The following is a 17,486-nucleotide window of genomic DNA, read 5'->3' as shown; positions in this document are numbered from 1 at the left end:
CAAAATTAAGTTGATTTGTTAAGAAAAATCTGGAATAGGTTAGAGTAATGTTGAAACCTTCACTGCAAAACTAATAATTCTTTATAACCAATTGATTTAATTAAAAAAAAAAAAATTCACTGCTTTGAGACAAAAATGACAAGACAAGATTCTCATTTACAAAGGTTTAAATTTGTTCGTAGGCTTTAATTATGTAAGACCATGTTTGGCTACAGCTTCATGGTAATAGGAAGACAGGAATTTGTCCTACAGGTGCTGAGTCATGGCTGTTTTACAACATTTAAACGTATTGCTCTGTGGCCATGTAAGAGCAGTGAAATACGTCACAAAGGTAAATAGAAGCTTCATGTGTGAGTAATGCTTTTTAGAGGCAAGTCTGGACAAATATTGTACAGGCCACATAATGAACAATGGTTACCAAGGTTGCCATAAAGTAACAAAAAAACTTGATTTAGCAAAATGCTTTTGTTTTTTTTTTATTTAATTTTTGTACATATTTCAAAAATTAGATCTGTACATACTTATTGCATTTCACCCACAGAATAATAAAAACCATATACTATATCACAACAGCTTTTAAAATGATTTGAAAACACGTGTGTAGTTTTATTATTAAAATCTGTAGCAAAGTTGTGAGCGGTAAAATAATAATAAAAAAATTAAAAAGAAACCCACAAGAAAATCTTCCAAACAGAAGCAATGAATAATTTGTTGAAATTGTAGAAAACATTTATGGGTGAAATGCATTCAGCTTTTTTTTTCTGCACACAAACAAACGCAAAAATAAGATCCACAACAGAAAAAGTTTGTGGTTGCACTAAATTATTAAGGCTCCTCAAACCATACATAGTTCAACAAGGCACTGCATAAATCCCCTTCAGGGTTTGTGACATCAGTAACTTCAGTGAACAAATATTTGGTACAAAAAATATTTTTGCTCAGCTGCCCTGAGGCAGTTTGACATGAATGCATATTTACGGTAAATAAATCTCTTTGGGAGACATAAAGCTTAACTGCTTCTCCTCCTTCTGGAAACCTGCTGTGGACAATGGAATGCCATCTAATGAGAACTATGAGAACTAGAGTAAATAAAGCACTTAGAGGATCCTGAAACAGCACTTTGTGATTTAAGAACATATCTTACAGGCACACAAGAGAAAGGGATTACTAGACCGTTTTTTAACAGCTGGAGGTGTGAAGTTCAACACACTCTGACATTTAACGTAAAGCAGTTCGTCAAATAAGATTGTATTTAAAAACGTGTAATTACAAAGTCAACAGTGACGAGCTGCTGAATTCAGCTGCACCGTGTATAACTGCAACTGTTTGAGTGTGTAAAAAGGTTTCTGCAGCTACACTGACATTCAAATTTCAGTGCAAAAGTGTGTGAGCATACGTGTGTTTAAAGTTTTCACTTTAAACGTGTACTCTCGCACTCAATCAGCACCACTGTTACAACGTGAATTCATCACAGACCTTATTTGAGGAGTTTCCTTAGAGCAGTGCTCATGTTTCAATCCCAACACAACAAAGACTAAAATATCAGCGGTTACTGAAATGTGCTGAAGAGGAGTAATAACAACTACGGCAACAAACTCCGGAAACAGTGTGAATAGACATCAAACCTGGGATAATATACTGTACATACTGTGCAGGAGGTGGATTATAAAGCACCTTGTTTAGGGGCAGAGCCCCGTCTTCTGTGGTTCATGCTTCATCAGTCTCTCTTTGGGATAGCTCATACTGAGCGATGGGCTGCAGTTTAGTGATGTGGCCGATACCTTTAGTGACACCCTGTCTAAAAAGCACCTTAGCACCCATCTTCAGATATTCTGGGTGCTTGATGAACTTGAAGAGAACGATTGCTTTTTCACCAGTGCGCAGCTCTGCCTGCAGGACAAAAATACGGTTAAAGTAAAACACATTTATGAGGATGTGGCAAGGTTTGCTGTGGAGATTTTAGCATGCAAAATCCCACTTTTGCATAATGATTTGATAAACAAAGCTCAGATTCGGTGATGTTTGCCATGCATGCATGCATTCAGTGGAGGACAGGTACAGAGGAATCTTTAACTTGAGTTTTCATTTGTTTCTAATTCATATACCGTGCATAAACACTAAACAGTCCTGGTTAGTGAGCTGACCTTTCCATACACAGCTTCCACAGTGGCCGTCTGTCTCACGTTGCCGATGTGCACGGTCACCTGAAAGCCTTTATGAAAAGTCTTGGCGTGAAAAAGTAGCACAATTTCAGCTTCAAACATCCAGCAGATGGCTGGGTCCATCTCTGGGCTCACCATCACCATGCCCTAGGAGGAGGAGCAATAGTCTTTAACAGCTTCTTTACATAAAGCGGCCACACTTTGAACACTATGGAAGAGTAGAGCAGCCACAGGGTGAAATATATTTTATATTGTATTAACAGTATAATTATATTGTACAAACATGACATTATACTGTACAAACAAGACATTATATCGTACAAATGATATAATGATGTCGAGATGAAGGAGGTAGTGGATTTAAGTCAGGAGTAAGAGTCAAATGGAGTAAGAAAGTTGGTGTACCCTTGCGCAATATAATCATATTGTTCGTACAATACAAGTATACTGTTTGTAAAATGTAATTACTGTATATTGTTTGTACAATATAGTGATCCAAAACATATTTTCCCCTGTGGCAGCTCTACGCTTCTGTAGAACACAGAAACAGGAAGTGAATGAAAGATTCTGACCTTGCGTAGCAGCGACCGGTCAAAGTTGCCCAGCGCTAGCGTAGCAGCCTGACCTGCCTTGAGTACCCTGCATCCAGAGCGGTTCCTTTGTATACTGCCCACGGTCAGTTTGTGGAAATGACCCAAGTCTGTGGGCCCTACCACTAGATGATCACCCTCACGGCAGATACCACTGCACGACAACAGATATTTTAGGAAAAAAAAAATTTTAACCAGTAAAAAAAAGTCAAAAACTAAGCTGTTAAAGACACTGACCTGTACAGAGTCCCTCCTACAACTGTCCCCACCTCTGGAACGGAGTAGATTTCATCAACCTGTGATAACACAAAGCAGTCAGGAACCCCTAGGTAATTTCTGTGGGAATATTTACCCCTTCATCTCACAATGACCTGAAACTCAATAAGCTGCTGCATGAGTTCCTCTTGTTCTTTGCTGTTGCTCAGAGGAGGGAGGATGTTGAAGAAGACCTTGAGAAGATCTAAACTATCTCCAGACACACTGGACAAGGTGAAGATGGGTGTGATGCTGATAGGAAAAGCATAATAACACACAAAGGGTCAGTAATTCTAAGCATAACTGTCCAGAAAGTTTTAAATGACATAGTTTGACGTGTGTGCGTGTGTTTCATACTTGGGTGACTGAACAAACTGCTGCGCGCCCATGACAGCATCGTTTTTGCTGCTCACCACCATGGGCACCTTGTTGCAGCCTGGCTGTTTGAGGACACGCTCCAGCTGCCGCACCGTGCGCTCCACGGTGGCTCTCGTGCACAGGTCCACTTTACTGATGACGATGAAAATGGGAACCTTTAGCGCCATCGCTAGGCCAAGATGCTCTCGTGTTGTACCAGCTGTAAAGAGACCAAATATATTGTGTTAATTCTCTTCCTTTAACTTTAGTTCTCTTGAACTTAAACAACACCCACACTGGAACTTTTGCTCTTAAAATTTGCTGTAAAACTGAGAAATTACAACATTTATATAAATTATATAACTATATGCATGCCATGGAGTCCACTGAAGAAAAAGCATTGAGGCTTTCCTGTAAAAAAAAAAAAGTGAAGTAGAAACTACTCTTTCAGACTACTGTTTAAAGCTAGTTTGCTGTTGTTCATCTATATAATAGCACCTAATACTGTTTAGACCAGTGTTTTTCAACCTTGGGGTCAAGTGGAAATAAAATGGGGTCACCTGAAATGTCTAGTAATAACAAAACATTTATTTATTTTTTCAATTTGAATAAAAATGTATTTATTTGGTAACACTTTACTTGACGTTTTATACAGAATACATACATACTGACATTATCTGTCATTAGCATGAAGTGTTGTTCATTTATTATGGCACCTTTTGGAGCTATGTTGGCATTTTTTGGGTTAGAGTACTAACGAACAACACTTAATGATAGCCTTCATGACACCAGATCCATACTAATGACAAGTATAAAGTCATAATAATAATAACAGTGTAATGTCAGCCTTATGTATAAAACTTCACGTAAAGTGCTACCATTTATTTTGTTTTGTACAACTAAAAAAACAATACATAATATCACAAAAATAGATATACAGTGCAGGAAGAGGCAGAAGGCTCAAAGATCTTAAATAATCATTATTTTTCCAATTAAAAGACCACATACATCTCAAATAAGTGAATTCTATACTTTCACTTTCTCAAACATAAATCTAGTTCAAATAAAATGCAGTATAAGAAACACCTGAGCGATCAAAAAACTAATTTTAGAGAAATAATGTCTTTGGGGTCGCCAGAAATTTGTGATATGAAAATGGGTTCACGACAATAAAAAGGTTGGGAACCAGTGAAGTAGATAATACATTATGCAGAGAGAGTTATGTCACTGGAGAGACAGCAGATAAGCCAAAGATTGTGTGTATTAGGCCATTATGACAATAGTAATTATATTAGTGGTGTCCTGGCAGCTAAATATTACCTTTATTTATTATGATAGGGGAGTTCATACAGAAAGATAGCAGTGTGTTTAGATTTGGTCAAAGATGGTGTAGAGGAGAAAGTGATATGTGCAGGAGATCAGGGCTAACTTTGGATACTGGGCTCAAGTTGTTCTCGTTTCTAAAGAACCTCAAGGTCTCTGTCCCCAATAAACACATTTACAGCTACGTGAGACCTCTAAATATCTTTACCTTCTGCCTGCTGATCAGGACATCTGAGAAATGAAAATATACAAACAACTATATTAGGTTTCAGAGTATCACAACTTTACACAAGCTGAATGCTTGTCCTTTAGCATTTTAGAGACACGTCATAGACACCTGATGCGAACCTTGTCCATTACACAGATCTATTACTGTGCTTCATAATTAATGCTGTAGCACCGAGACAGGCAGAGGATCTCTGTGTGATCATGCATAGCAAAGGTGGTCTGCCTTCTTGACCTGGTTTTTCCCAGTGAGCCCTATTTCAGACCAGACACCCATAAACACAGCAGCCTGGGCAGTGCAAGGTGGGAAATACAAGAACCTAACACTACATCTTAGGTGTACCCCCCCCCCCCAAGTATAAATGGATGAATGACAGAAAATATGGATTATTTACCTAACTTGTTTATTATTGAGAATGCAGGAGGCATCTTCACTAATGGTTTTCCTTCTGCGTTAACTCCTCCTACACCGTTTGTCCAATTTTGTCAATTAAGCTAGCAAAAAATTCAGAAAGTTCCTGAGATTTATGCTTGTACTTATTAAATTTTTTCTTTCCCATTCATTTCTTTTGGAAATTTCAGCTTTTTGAACTTTTAAACCTTTCATTCCCAGCCAGGTTAATGCTTAGCTAATGCCAATGTTAGGCTAATGCTAGATTAATGCTAAGTTAACACTATGCTAATTGCGAATGCTAAACTAATGCAGTGCGACGCGGCCAGCACCTGCATCCTCACTTGCATTTTCTTCAGGAAATGCAAATATTCTAATTTATTTGAGCTTTCTTAATAAGATATCCATGTTGATTAATAATAAACTATGAATGAATATAAACCAGGTCATAAGTTCACCAGCCAAACAACATTGCAGAAGAAGAGATAGCATATTATCAAGTGGATAACGTTTGTCGCTTTGGAGCCAAGAAATTCAAAATAGCACAGCTTAAAATAACAGTCCTCAGAAGATTCTTTAGAAGACTCTTATCAAATGAAGCTCCTAAAACCTATTATTGAACGCAGAACTCAGTATTATCGTGAATTTCTGACTTCCAAATATCCTTGACAACAGCTGTTAGCGGGGCTTAATGTGCTCATCTTAGTCTTACATTAACAGCTTCTGAATATAGCTCACAACAGGCACTAGTGAGGTACAAGTTAGAGCAACAAATGTCTCACAGGCTCAGCTTTCACATGCAGGTCTCCTTGACATTGGAAAACAAAGCAATAGTCTTTCCTTACAATATCCAGGTGTGATTTCAACTTTAAGTATTGCTTTTGAAAGACAGGAAGAGTACTTTATGCATGTTTTCACTGTGTAAACAGACGAGGTCTTATCTGCGGACAGCACACACCAAACCTCCACCTTCACTCTGATAGCAGCCAGCTGTTACAAACCTAAGGAAGGCCAGAGTGTCTCCTGTTGGAGTGTACAAAATCTAAACGTTTAACGTTTTTCAACCCTGGGGTCGCCTAAAATCTCATGTATTGGTAAAAAAATTTAAAAAAAACAGGTAAAAATGATTCAAATTCTATTTACATTTTTTTAAATTATTATTATACACATCACACACAATAAATATCAAATAAATGGTTCTAAACTTTCTCAAAAATAAATCTACTTCAAATAAAATGCAGTATAAAAATATCTAAAGTGGAGGCCTTGTGCACTGCATTAATCCTGGCTACTCTGTATTTTTTGTAACACACTGTAATAAACATGATCAAATTTTTTTTTCTTTAATAGTCTCTGAGGTTGTTGGAAGTTTTTGATATTAAAATGGGGTCATGACCCAAAAAAGGTTGGAAACCTCTGGTTTAAGGCCATGTGTAAACAAAAACAAAACCCAAGAGAAAATAGGTGTTTATAAGCAAACAGCCAAGCCTGTCCCACCATTTCCATCTGCTCAGGTTTCAGAGGGGGTCCTTAAAGCTGTCACTTTAACTCTCTACTATTTAAAGTCTGGTTAGAATACAAACTCAGCACATGGAGAAAGTAGACTTTACACAAACAGGTTTACTACAATGTAAAACACCTCATTGAGATTAGAAAAACAATATAATAAAGGCAAGCTAATTAAGCTAAAGTCCAATTCAGTCTAAAAGTAAAGCATAAGCAGGAATTAAAGAAACTGAATCGGTTTGAAAAAGGAACAGAGATCATGAGACCTGTGCACCTGCTATATCTGCATTGTTGCAATGAAAATAATCAAAGATCCATCACCAAGTAGTCACACTACACACTATCCTCACACTCACAGGCAGCCCTTCAGATATTTTGGGATGAACTGTGCTGAAGAAGAACGAGAGGGGGTGTGGGAAAAGAGAGGAGGTGCTTGTTGCGTAAGTTTCGATATCGTATTTCTGAAAGTGAGCACACAAACATGGGCTATCATTCACACCAGTCATGTGGAACTGGGAGTGAAATACCCACAAGCTTAGGGTCACTCTGGGGATTAGCCCTCTTGTTATCCTTGGGGTCAATTTGACCCCATTCAATGTTCATCATTAGAAAAATTATCTAGACACAATCCCCTCAAAAAAATGTAAAGACCAACATAAATCAATATGGTTAACTCTGTGAAAGTCGTGAATGTGCCCCCAAAATTAGAAAATATTTGGATGAAAGATTTTTAAGATACACTAACTCTGAAACTGAAAGTTTGACCTGATGGTGGCACAGCAGGAAAGTTTATATCATCACCACAACCAATAGGGTTCATACTCTATATAGTGGTCATTCATGTTGTCAGTAAATTTAACAAGACAGTCATCAACATCCCCAGCCAGATTGGTTATCATTATAACTCACAACCTTTTCCTAAATGTCCTAAATCTAAGAACTTAGATGTATACATAAAAAAATATTATCACATCAGAAAATTACTAACTATCTTAAACGGTTTCTAAAAAAGCTGTCCCCTTTGAAGAACAGAGTTTAAAAAAAACGGAAAAAGTGCAATAACTCCGGAAAAAATAAGTGTGCGTTTCCCATTTTCGAACTCCATCAAAGTATTGATACCCTGAAGCCACACGGAATGTGGTTATCATATCTTAAACGGTTTCTGAGAAAAGCACTCTCCTTTGAAGATATCTTGAACAGAGTTAAAAAAATGGAAAAAGGGCAATAACTCTAGAAAAGATAATTGCACGCTTCTCATTTTCGAACTCCATCAAGGTAGTGATACCCTGAAACCACACACCAAATTTGGTTATCGTATCTTAAAACGATTTCTGAGAAAAACTGTCCAATTTGAAGATACCTCAAACAGGGTAAAAAAACGTTAAAAGGGCAACAACTCCGGGAAAAATAATTGCGCGCTTCTCATTTTTTAACTCCATCAAGGTATTGATACCCTGAAACCACACAGCGGATTTGGTTATCGTATCTTAAATGGTTTCTGAGAATAGCTGTCCCCTTTAACTCGAAAGCACGGACGGACGGAGCTCAAACCTATATCCCTCTTCACACTTTGTGGCAGGGGATATAATAAAATGTGCATGAAAACTGTTCACGATAATTTAATTCTAATTTAAAAGTTTGGCCTGATGGTGGCACTAGAGAACAGGTCATGGTTTCATTATCATTTATGTATTAAACAAATAAACAAAGACACAAAAACTTGGTCAACAATTTTCTTACAATCTTTTTCTGGAGATAAATATCCTTGGGGTCAATCTGAAATGTGTTTGTAACATTTCAGGATAATAGGGCGATTAAAGAGAACAGTGATGCTCACAGTAAACCTAATACTACTTACCAATGCCAGTGTTTGCACTGACAACCAGCATCGCAAAATCTGGACAGTAACTGGTGAGGCCAAAAATGGTGGTTTTCAGGTATTTGTGGTGACCTGCCAGGTCGATGAATGTGATCATTTTTGAGGCAGTCTCACAAATTTCCTCAGCTGTTCGAGACTCGCTGTAATTCACAACCTGAGAGATAAAAAAAAATAACAATAATTTGTGAAGGGGAGATGACCTTATGACAGAAGGCGTTGTATTCGTACCTCGCCTTGGCTGTTAAAACCCAGAATCTCAAAGCTGATGCTGGAGGTGCGTCCAGTCTGAATCTCGTGTAGATGGCGAAACAGATTAAGTCTGGCTCTTCCCCGTCCATTGTCCAGCTCACCCTGCGTCAGAACTCCCAGCAAGGTGGACTTTCCAGAGTCTACGTTGCCTAAAACTGCCACTCGCAAGTCCAGAAACTGCATTAAAAAATATCTACGTTAAAATGTCTGGAACAAGTAAAAAAAAAAAAAAAAAAACTACACACGTCATACAAACCTGTTGGTCGTCAGGTACTTTGCGAATAAGAACTTCTACAATCTTGCGAAGATCCTCCGAGTCATAGTTCACCTCCTGCTCTCTGAGGACCGCAATGTCAGCTCCAATTCTGAAACAATATGGATGCAAACATGTTTTAGTGCTTAGTTTTAATAACAGTAGATTAACTGTATATTGGAAAGCAACATTTGGACTTTCTGACATGAGCTGGGTTTCCATTACAGATTTTTGCAAAATAAAAGCGATATTTATCAATGTTGACAAAGTATAATTGCACTTTGAACATGTTTCCCATGAAGGCTGTTTTGGGCAGGAGCCTCACAACTCCCGTGAAATCTCATTTCGCCGCAGAAAGATGGACGCTCCAAACCTCCTCATAACACTTCACTTTCCTTTGTTGTTTCACGCCTAATGATGTAGTCATCATTTTTAAGTACAATACAAAGAAGTGTCCTGGTCTCCTCTTCTGTCTACATCAGGGGTGTCCAATTCCGGTCCTCGAGGGCCACTATCCAGCATGTTTTAGATGTTTCCCTCTTCCAACACACCTGATTCAAATGATTAGGATCGTTATCAGGCTTCTGCAGAGCTGGATGAGGAGTTGATCATTTGAATCAGGTGTGTTGATAGAGGGAAACAACTAAAACATGCTGGATAGTGGCCCTCGAGGACCGGAATTGGACACCCCTGGTCTACATGTAACGCGTCATGTTTACTCGGAGAGAAGTGGTCATGTAACATGTAACATGTATTTGCGTAAAAAGTGTTTCCATGGCACTTTTGCGACACGATTCATTGTCGAAATGTGTGAAATTCCTCCTCATGACAGCGTAAAAACTTTTTAGTGATATTTGAGAGTTTTTTCAAAATTCAGGAGTTTCCATTACTAGTTTTTACTGCGCTATTTAGATTTTGCGCATTTCCATGGGTAATGGAAACACAGCTATTGATTGTTTGAAGTCAAATAAAAGCACCTAAATCAAATCGTACAAAAGACAAAAACATTTATTTTTTTTTACTTACTTCTCTGCAAGCCTGTGCAGTGTCTTTAGTGACGCCCTCATGTCCTCCTCTGATAATCCTACCAGCATCCCGTTATCCTCAACGCCTATTTGGTAAACGGCTTCACCTCGACCTTCCTGCAGTCGCCATTTCATTTGTGTAGCCAGGTGCTCAAAGCGGTATTGTGTGGGGTTCACCAGCTTCAACTGTCCAGAGGAAAACATCGAATACTAGTACTTAACTCATAACAACAAACAACAATGCATAAAAGAGCAGGTGGTATAGGTAATTATGCTAACATTACAAATAAGAAGTGTAAGGATAAAGCACTCGCACCACTACCCAAAAACAGGCTAAACAAATTTTAAAAGTGTATCAGAAAATATACCGTTTATTCATGTTTTCTAAACTGTCCAAGTGATTTAATCTCATTATTTCCCATTCAAATAAATACATCCATCCATCCATTTTCATACCCGCTTATTCCCGTTTAACAGGGTCGCGGGGGTCTGCCGGTGCCAATCTCCGGCTCTCATAGGGCGCTGGGCGGGGGTACACCCTGGACAGGGTGCCAGTCCATCACAGGGCAACACAGACACAGACAACCATTCACTCTCTCATTCACTCCTATAGGCAATTTAGAGACTCCAATCAACCTTACAGTCATGTTTTTGGATTGTGGGAGGAAGCCGGAGTACCCGGAGGAAACCCACGCAGCACGGGGAGAACATGCAAACTCCACACAGAAAGGACCCAAGTCCACCCCAGGGCTTGAACCCAGGACCTTCTTGCTGTGGGGCGGACGTGCTAACCACTAATCCACTGTGCGCCCAAATAAATACATACAAATTAAATAAATATTGCAATCATTGTAGTTGCGAGACAATAATGATACTGTATCTACTTCACCATTGAGCTGCCACGTAATAAAAGTGCCATACCAGGGTTTGGGTCAATTATAATTGTAATTGTGTAATTGATAATTAATTACAATTATGGTGTAATCATAATTGTAATTTTTGAAATGTGTTGCCTTCGTAAATGTAATTCAATTGCAATTGAGTTCAGATAATTGACTTTGCAATTGTAATTGCCGTAAAAATTCGATAATTTAACTGGGGAACCAGGTTATCGTTCTATGTACAGTTCTACACATATGTAATTAACAATTATTAGAATATGTTTCATGTCAAGTTTTGCCACATTTTATCGTAAAAAGTTAAAATTGAAATTGAAATCAAGGGGTTCAGTGAAACAAAAAAGGCTCAGACGCCCACACCAAAAATATTAAAAACCTATATTTTCATTGATTAGGAAGCCTACCAAGGTAACCAATAGATAGGAAAGAAATTAGATGATAGAAATTTGTTTTTAGTGTATTTTACAGCTGATTTAGGATCCGTTATCATAAGAGATGTAGACACGGGCTCTCTTTAAAAGGTAACAAAAACATGCCCCTGAACACAACAATGCTGTTAAATCTCACAATTGGCTTACCTTGTACTCTATATTCCCCTCTTCAGCCTGTGAGGAAGAGAAACAAAGAGAGACGGAGACAGAATAGAAAAAAACAGCTGTCAGACTTTAGAATAACCAGACAACAGGCTATTGTTCCAATCCAGAAAAGAAAGGTGAATGAACCGTGACTGAGGATGAATAGAGAGTAAGAGTAACTGGCAGCTAGAAAAACTACCAGTAACTGCTTTAATAGCTAAAGAGACACTAAATTTACTTGTAAAATTTGGTGTTTTTCGTACAAGCAACAATGGTCTTGAAAAGTTTTGAAAAACAGTACAGAAAATCAGCATTTCTTTTCTAAATGAATGCTTTTGACCATTTTTCACATGACTGTATTTCTCAATCATCTATAATGGCAGGATCTTTATGTAAGAATACCCATAATTTACATCAAATACATACATATATATATATTTACAAAGTCAAAGCAAATCACAAAAAAAAAAAAAAACAAAGAAAAAAAAACATAATCGATAAATCGCAATTTTACGATTGGCGATTATTAATCCATACTTTAATTTCTAAAGATGAATTATTCTGATTTTTCAAGTTGTAATTATACAAACCAAATATTACAAAATCGAGTCAATGTTTGTTAATAATCGAAAAGCAAGAAAATGTTTAATTCTCAGCAGGAGAAACTTTTCTCTAAGGACAAGAATCTGCTCACTAACAAAAATAAAAAGCTTATGAGTAGCAAACAATGCGAATAATTACAAACATTGGCAACAACTTTCTGATGACATGTTCTCGTGCAATCAGCTGCAACCGCCAACAAAACCGGAAGTAGGTCACAGTTACCAGCGAAACCAGTGGATTCAGTACACCGGCTACATACCCGCCCCCTATTTACAAACACAGCTGTGGAGCATTTTATTGCATAAGCCACAGTTACTACCACTGGGCATTGAAATAATAACATATCAAACTACATATGTCAAACTACAAAAACACTTTAATAGTTTTAATTGGCGTGATACACTGCTTATTCTGTTTACCGGTAACACTCATTCATTTAAGCCTCAAAGAGGAACTACGTGTCACTTCTTTAAGTTACCAGTGAAGCCAGAGTACAACGGCTTAATGTAGCTTAATATGTACAAGACACCACAACTGTGGTGCATTTTAAACAAAAAGCATGTTAAGAGTCCTGTGTGGACAGTTTAACAGTTATTATGATCCGTTTTTGTGCTAGCGGTGGGGGCTGTGTGGGTTTTACCTCTGGAGGGAGATATGGAGTGTTGCTGCTCGGTTTGAAGTTACGAGTGAAACGAGTCTTGGTTTTCTTGTTCTTTGCACCTAATTTCTTCGGAACAATCCCAAATCCACTTGCCGCCTTGGCGTTGGAAGCGACACTTTGATGCCCGGAACATTGTCCATTTCCCGAGGCGAAAAACTCCGATACCCGCGCATCCATCGACCGCTTTGAGACCTAAATTGCTAGTAGACTCCGACCCGAACTATAACTATGTGGTTTAAAAAAAACCAAAACATGTAATGTGTAAATATCTGGTTTGTGAGGTGGAATCTGAAATATAAAAACACCGCGCTGCCTCAACTCTTCAGTCAGAACAATAACAGCCCGGGCCGGGACAAGTCCTTTAGGACGCCTACGTCACATAGCTGGAGTATGTTACATTTTTATCCCAGCGCACAAAAGACGAGCGGTGCTTGTTTAGGAAACACGTAAATGTGAATCTAACTCCGCCTTTTAAAGTTACGGGGACACGCCAAGATTTATACGCGAGCGCACATCTTTACAGCGTTTTACACTGATTTGCATCAGACAAAACATCTGAGACGACCAAAGGTCAAGAAATTAATTTCTACCGATAAAATGGCTTTTTAAAATATAGATATGAAAAGTTTAGTATTGATGTGCGTAACACAATTAATATTTGAGGAGAATAAGAGGGTTAAAGTCAATGTCCAACTTCAAATTATTTTTAAACAAATTCAAATTGTATTACAATAAACAAAACTACTAAAGAACCGAAATAATACACAGTCTTTGAAATATTCCAAATTGATTAGTCCCCTCTAGATATAAAAACACATTTGTATTTATTTATATTGAATTAACCAAGTTTATTATATCATCTGGTTTCAATTTATATATGCAACATATGAATGTGTTGGTGTTTTTTTTTTTTTTTTTTTACTTGTAATTTGGAAACATGCACAGTGTTTGTTTTCAACAATGTGTTGCTTTTTTTCTTCAATGCGTTGCTTATTGGTCATTTCATGAAGATTTTTTTTTTTTTTAAGCACAACATATTTGCCTAAACCTTCATTCACTTCAAAGTTTTTCAAAACAAAATAAAATTGCACACAATTACGTATTTATAGGTAGTGTGTCACCTGAAAGAGTACATAGTCATTGGGGGGAAAATAGCATTAAAAAAAACAAAAGTATGGAAAGATTTCAAGGCCAAAGCTTTCAGTTTCGATTATTTCTTGAACAGTTATATATTCTCGATGCCAATCCACTGATTTTAATGCCAAAGTTCTTTTTTCAGTTTGGCTTCTTTCTTTTCAGTGCCATCGTTTCATTTTTGATGCCGGAGGTTTTAGAACCTTATAGTTATCTGTTTTAGAAAGCATAACACATCAACTATGTCTGCTTGTCTTTTCTCAAAGCCACATATCAAACTTCAGTGAGAGGATGAATGTTTCTTTTTTTTTTTTTTTGGAGAAAAGAATGTGTGAAACCCTCCACTGATTGGTCAGGCAACATCTGATGCAAGAGCTCAGCCCATTCAACACAAGCATGAGAAAATTCTTTCATAACTGTTGAGTTCCTCTAGACATTTACAGTCACATTTACACACAAACAAAACAGCCCTGTTCATTCTATTTGGGTGGCAACTATGACTTGTTTACTGGAGATTCTGCTGAGTGTTGTTGGACTACTTCACCATCACAATGCAAGAGCTATAATCATGGACAAGCTTTCAGACAGCAAGATTTGTGGGGACGAAGAATGCTCATGTAAGTCCAAATCTCTGAAATGACCTGTTTAGAATGTAAAGGCATCACATTTTGCATTCAAATGTTTTTTTGTTATTATTTTTATTTTTATGAAGTGATGTGGTCCTTGTTGTGTTTCCTGTGTTTACACAGACGTTCTTTCCATGGCCACAGCCTTGGATGACTTTACAGCCCCTGACTGCAGATTCATCAACATCAAGAAGGGTCAGATGGTTTATGTGTACTCTAAACTTGTTCCATCAGAGGGCGCCGGAGTCTTCTGGTCTGGCAGTGTAAGTGTAGCTTCAGAGATGGACACGTTTTATCACAGCAGGGGCCACAAAGATGTGATCCGAGGGCCACATGATAAACAGCCATGTCAGCATTTAGAATAAGGTCTAATCTGAGCACGAAGACAGGAAACAAAGAAATAACTTTGTGTGTTTTCATCCTGTGTTTTTGGAGTCATTGTTGTCATTTTAATTCATAAAAACAATTTTTTTAATTGTTTTTATTCCCACCCCATATCATTTTCTTATTCTCATTTTGTATTTTCTGTTTTCATTATGTAATATCCTTATCTCATTTTGCATTTTTTTTTTTTTTTTTTTTTTGGGGGGGGCACATGCGTCCTTCAGCCTAAAATAAATAAATAAATAAATAAATAAATAAATGCACAAATTGACTCCAAAAACGTAACAAAAATGTAAAAATGAGAATAAGATAGTGGTCCGTAAAAAGGTGTACAAATGACATATATGAACAATGAATGAAATAAACTACAATGTAATTACAACCTGTAAAGTTACAAAGGGTAACAAAAGTTTTATACATAAAGGTTGACATTACATTGTCATTATTATGACGTGACACCTGTCATGATCATTAATAAGGTGTCATGAAGGCTGTCACTGTGTGTCGTTCGTTACTCTAACCTCAACCCCACAAGATCCCTCCACCTAACTCACAAAATGCCATCAAAACTCCAAAAGTGTCATAATTAAGCAAACAACACTTAATGACAGCCTTGATGGCACCTTATTCATGCTAAAGACAGCGTAACGTCAGCTTAAAACTTTAAGTAAAGTGTTACCTTACAAAGTGTAACTTGTCCAAGGCTTGTTGGTAATTGTGTGTTTTTTTGTTACCACTGACAGGTATACAGTGAGCGTTATGTGGACCAGATGGGCATTATGGGATATTTCCCTGCAGTTGTGGTGAAGGAGAGGCACACGTTTGTAGAGGATACAGTTAAGATGCAAACAAATGTGAATTGACAAAACCCTTTTCACGACCATTATACTCACTTTAATGTATTCATCTTTACTTTTTCATTTGTTATTGAACGTTAACTGTATGTTTACCTTTTTTTTCTCTTCCAGGACATGGACTTTTACTGTAATTAGGCCTGGACTGAAGTCTCTTTAGATTTCAAATGCTGCAGCTTTAAAGCACAGAGGACAGATGTGAACAAAGCCTGTGTGTTAGAACCATCCCCAGTTTCACTTACTGTTATGTATTCTGGCCATCTATTTAATCTCCTGTTGCGTGTGGCGGATATTTTAAATGGATGTTTTTATGTACACAAAACATAAAGATATTTCATTATTATTATTATTATTATTATTATTATTATTATTATTATTATTGTTTAGAAATAGTAGCTTTAGTACAAATCTTCATATTGATCATTCCAATCATTTGACTGATAGGCATGAACATAGGGGTTTAAAAGGTGAATACACATCCTATTACAAATTTTTGGTAATTTTGGTAAACACTCAATTCACAAAGAAATGAAGACAGCCAAGGGAAATATTCTGGATTCTCCAAAACACATTGAAGCTCATAAAATGGTTTGAAAAAACTCACCAATATCTCTGTTTAATGCAGTAATCTGACCGTGTTGAGCGTATGCAACATTCTGCATTTTCATGTAATCTTACATTATTGTAACTTGTTGTGTTCGGGGCTCATTCCTCAAACTGCATGGAGACATTATTCTTCATGGGTGCTGTAGATTGGCAATTCGCAAAAACATTTAAATATATATTGCACCAAAAGTGCTGTCTCTGAGGGAGATTACATCTGCATACTTGTGCAAACGCAGCTTCTCACCCCACGCCCCACCGTGATTACACCGTGGTCCTGACATACTGTCTCTATTAAAGCTCTTTTTTAAAAAGATGATTTCAATCTCTTTTTGATTCTTTTTTTAATCCTCACTGTCTTCTCTTTTTGTGTCCACCCAGATGGTGAATCAAAAATGTTCAATCATTTCAATCAAATATTACAACATTTTTCGAACCCTAACAACGTGGATAGTTTCTATTTTAGAGATTGATTTTCACTGCTACTACTGAGACAACCAAAATCATTGATTTGTGACAACAAAAAAAAAGTCATTTTCAAGGGTTTTTTCTTACACATCCTACAGCAAGTTAAACCTCCAAGTAGAGGAAATAAGGCTGTCACATGGATCACTCTCACCCTCTGAAACCAGATCAATACAAATGTCTTTTGCCCCAATTTGCTCCACAATAATGCCATTCAAAACCAACTCGCCAAAAGGCATTTAATGATACAGAGAAAAAGAAGAGAAAGAAGTCACTTTTGCCAAAGACTTTTTTAGAAAAAAAAAAAACATCATCCTTTTTCAGAGTTACTTTAATTAGTGAAGATGCAGGAGGCATTTTTTTTCGTATTCTCACAGTGTTTTTCAACTCCTTTAGCATTTGACCGATTTTGACAATTAAGATCAAAACATGCCAAAAATTCAGTACAGGGGTGTTTTTATTTTTGT

The 17,486-nt window shown here is 37.2% G+C and overlaps 2 protein-coding genes across 4 annotated transcripts; one reads left to right on the top strand and one right to left on the bottom strand.

Annotated features, from left to right (window-relative positions):
* Nucleotides 1–149: 149 nt before the first annotated feature.
* Nucleotides 150–13,337, bottom strand: gtpbp2a (GTP binding protein 2a). 2 transcript variants are annotated; one of them, XM_028467816.1, is made up of 12 exons: nt 12,933–13,337; nt 11,693–11,719; nt 10,217–10,401; nt 9,194–9,302; nt 8,917–9,114; nt 8,668–8,842; nt 3,365–3,584; nt 3,124–3,259; nt 2,990–3,048; nt 2,735–2,906; nt 2,145–2,309; nt 150–1,890 (listed from the first exon to the last, which is right to left on the bottom strand). In XM_028467816.1, the coding sequence occupies exons 1-12, from the start codon at nt 13,128–13,130 to the stop codon at nt 1,708–1,710; spliced, it is 1,827 nt and encodes a 608-aa protein (XP_028323617.1). In that variant the 5' UTR covers nt 13,131–13,337; the 3' UTR covers nt 150–1,707. The 2 variants fall into 2 exon arrangements, with proteins under 2 accessions (XP_028323617.1, XP_028323618.1); XM_028467817.1 differs by lacking the exon at nt 12,933–13,337 and adding an exon at nt 12,435–12,542.
* Nucleotides 13,338–14,491: 1,154 nt separating this feature from the next.
* Nucleotides 14,492–16,870, top strand: LOC114477120 (otoraplin-like). Of its 2 annotated transcripts, none has more exons than XM_028469232.1 (4): nt 14,492–14,704; nt 14,837–14,976; nt 15,841–15,933; nt 16,066–16,870. In XM_028469232.1, the coding sequence occupies exons 1-4, from the start codon at nt 14,584–14,586 to the stop codon at nt 16,087–16,089; spliced, it is 378 nt and encodes a 125-aa protein (XP_028325033.1). In that variant the 5' UTR covers nt 14,492–14,583; the 3' UTR covers nt 16,090–16,870. The 2 variants fall into 2 exon arrangements, with proteins under 2 accessions (XP_028325033.1, XP_028325032.1); XM_028469231.1 differs by having other exon boundaries at nt 15,841–15,951.
* The last annotated feature ends 616 nt before the right edge of the window (nt 16,871–17,486 follow it).

This window comes from Gouania willdenowi, chromosome 15, assembly GCF_900634775.1.
Source record: "Gouania willdenowi chromosome 15, fGouWil2.1, whole genome shotgun sequence".
Classification (NCBI taxonomy): domain Eukaryota; kingdom Metazoa; phylum Chordata; class Actinopteri; order Blenniiformes; family Gobiesocidae; genus Gouania; species Gouania willdenowi.
Note: the sequence above shows the minus strand (reverse complement) of the source record. Positions and strands in the feature narration are given on the sequence as shown.

Bases quoted from the DNA above. Each gene is read 5' to 3' on its own strand.
- gtpbp2a (XM_028467816.1), bottom strand. From the start codon at position 13,130: ATGGATGCGCGGGTATCGGAGTTTTTCGCCTCGGGAAATGGACAATGT. The intron at 9,303-10,216 runs GTAAGTAAAAAA...ATATTGTTTCAG, and splicing joins CTGCACAGGCTTGCAGAGAA to AATTGGAGCTGACATTGCGG. The intron at 3,049-3,123 runs GTCATTGTGAGA...GTGTTATCACAG, and splicing joins AGCAGCTTATTGAGTTTCAG to GTTGATGAAATCTACTCCGT.
- LOC114477120 (XM_028469231.1), top strand. From the start codon at position 14,584: ATGACTTGTTTACTGGAGATTCTGCTGAGTGTTGTTGGACTACTTCAC. The intron at 14,705-14,836 runs GTAAGTCCAAAT...GTGTTTACACAG, and splicing joins TGGGGACGAAGAATGCTCAT to ACGTTCTTTCCATGGCCACA. The intron at 15,952-16,065 runs GTGAATTGACAA...TTTCTCTTCCAG, and splicing joins CAGTTAAGATGCAAACAAAT to GACATGGACTTTTACTGTAA.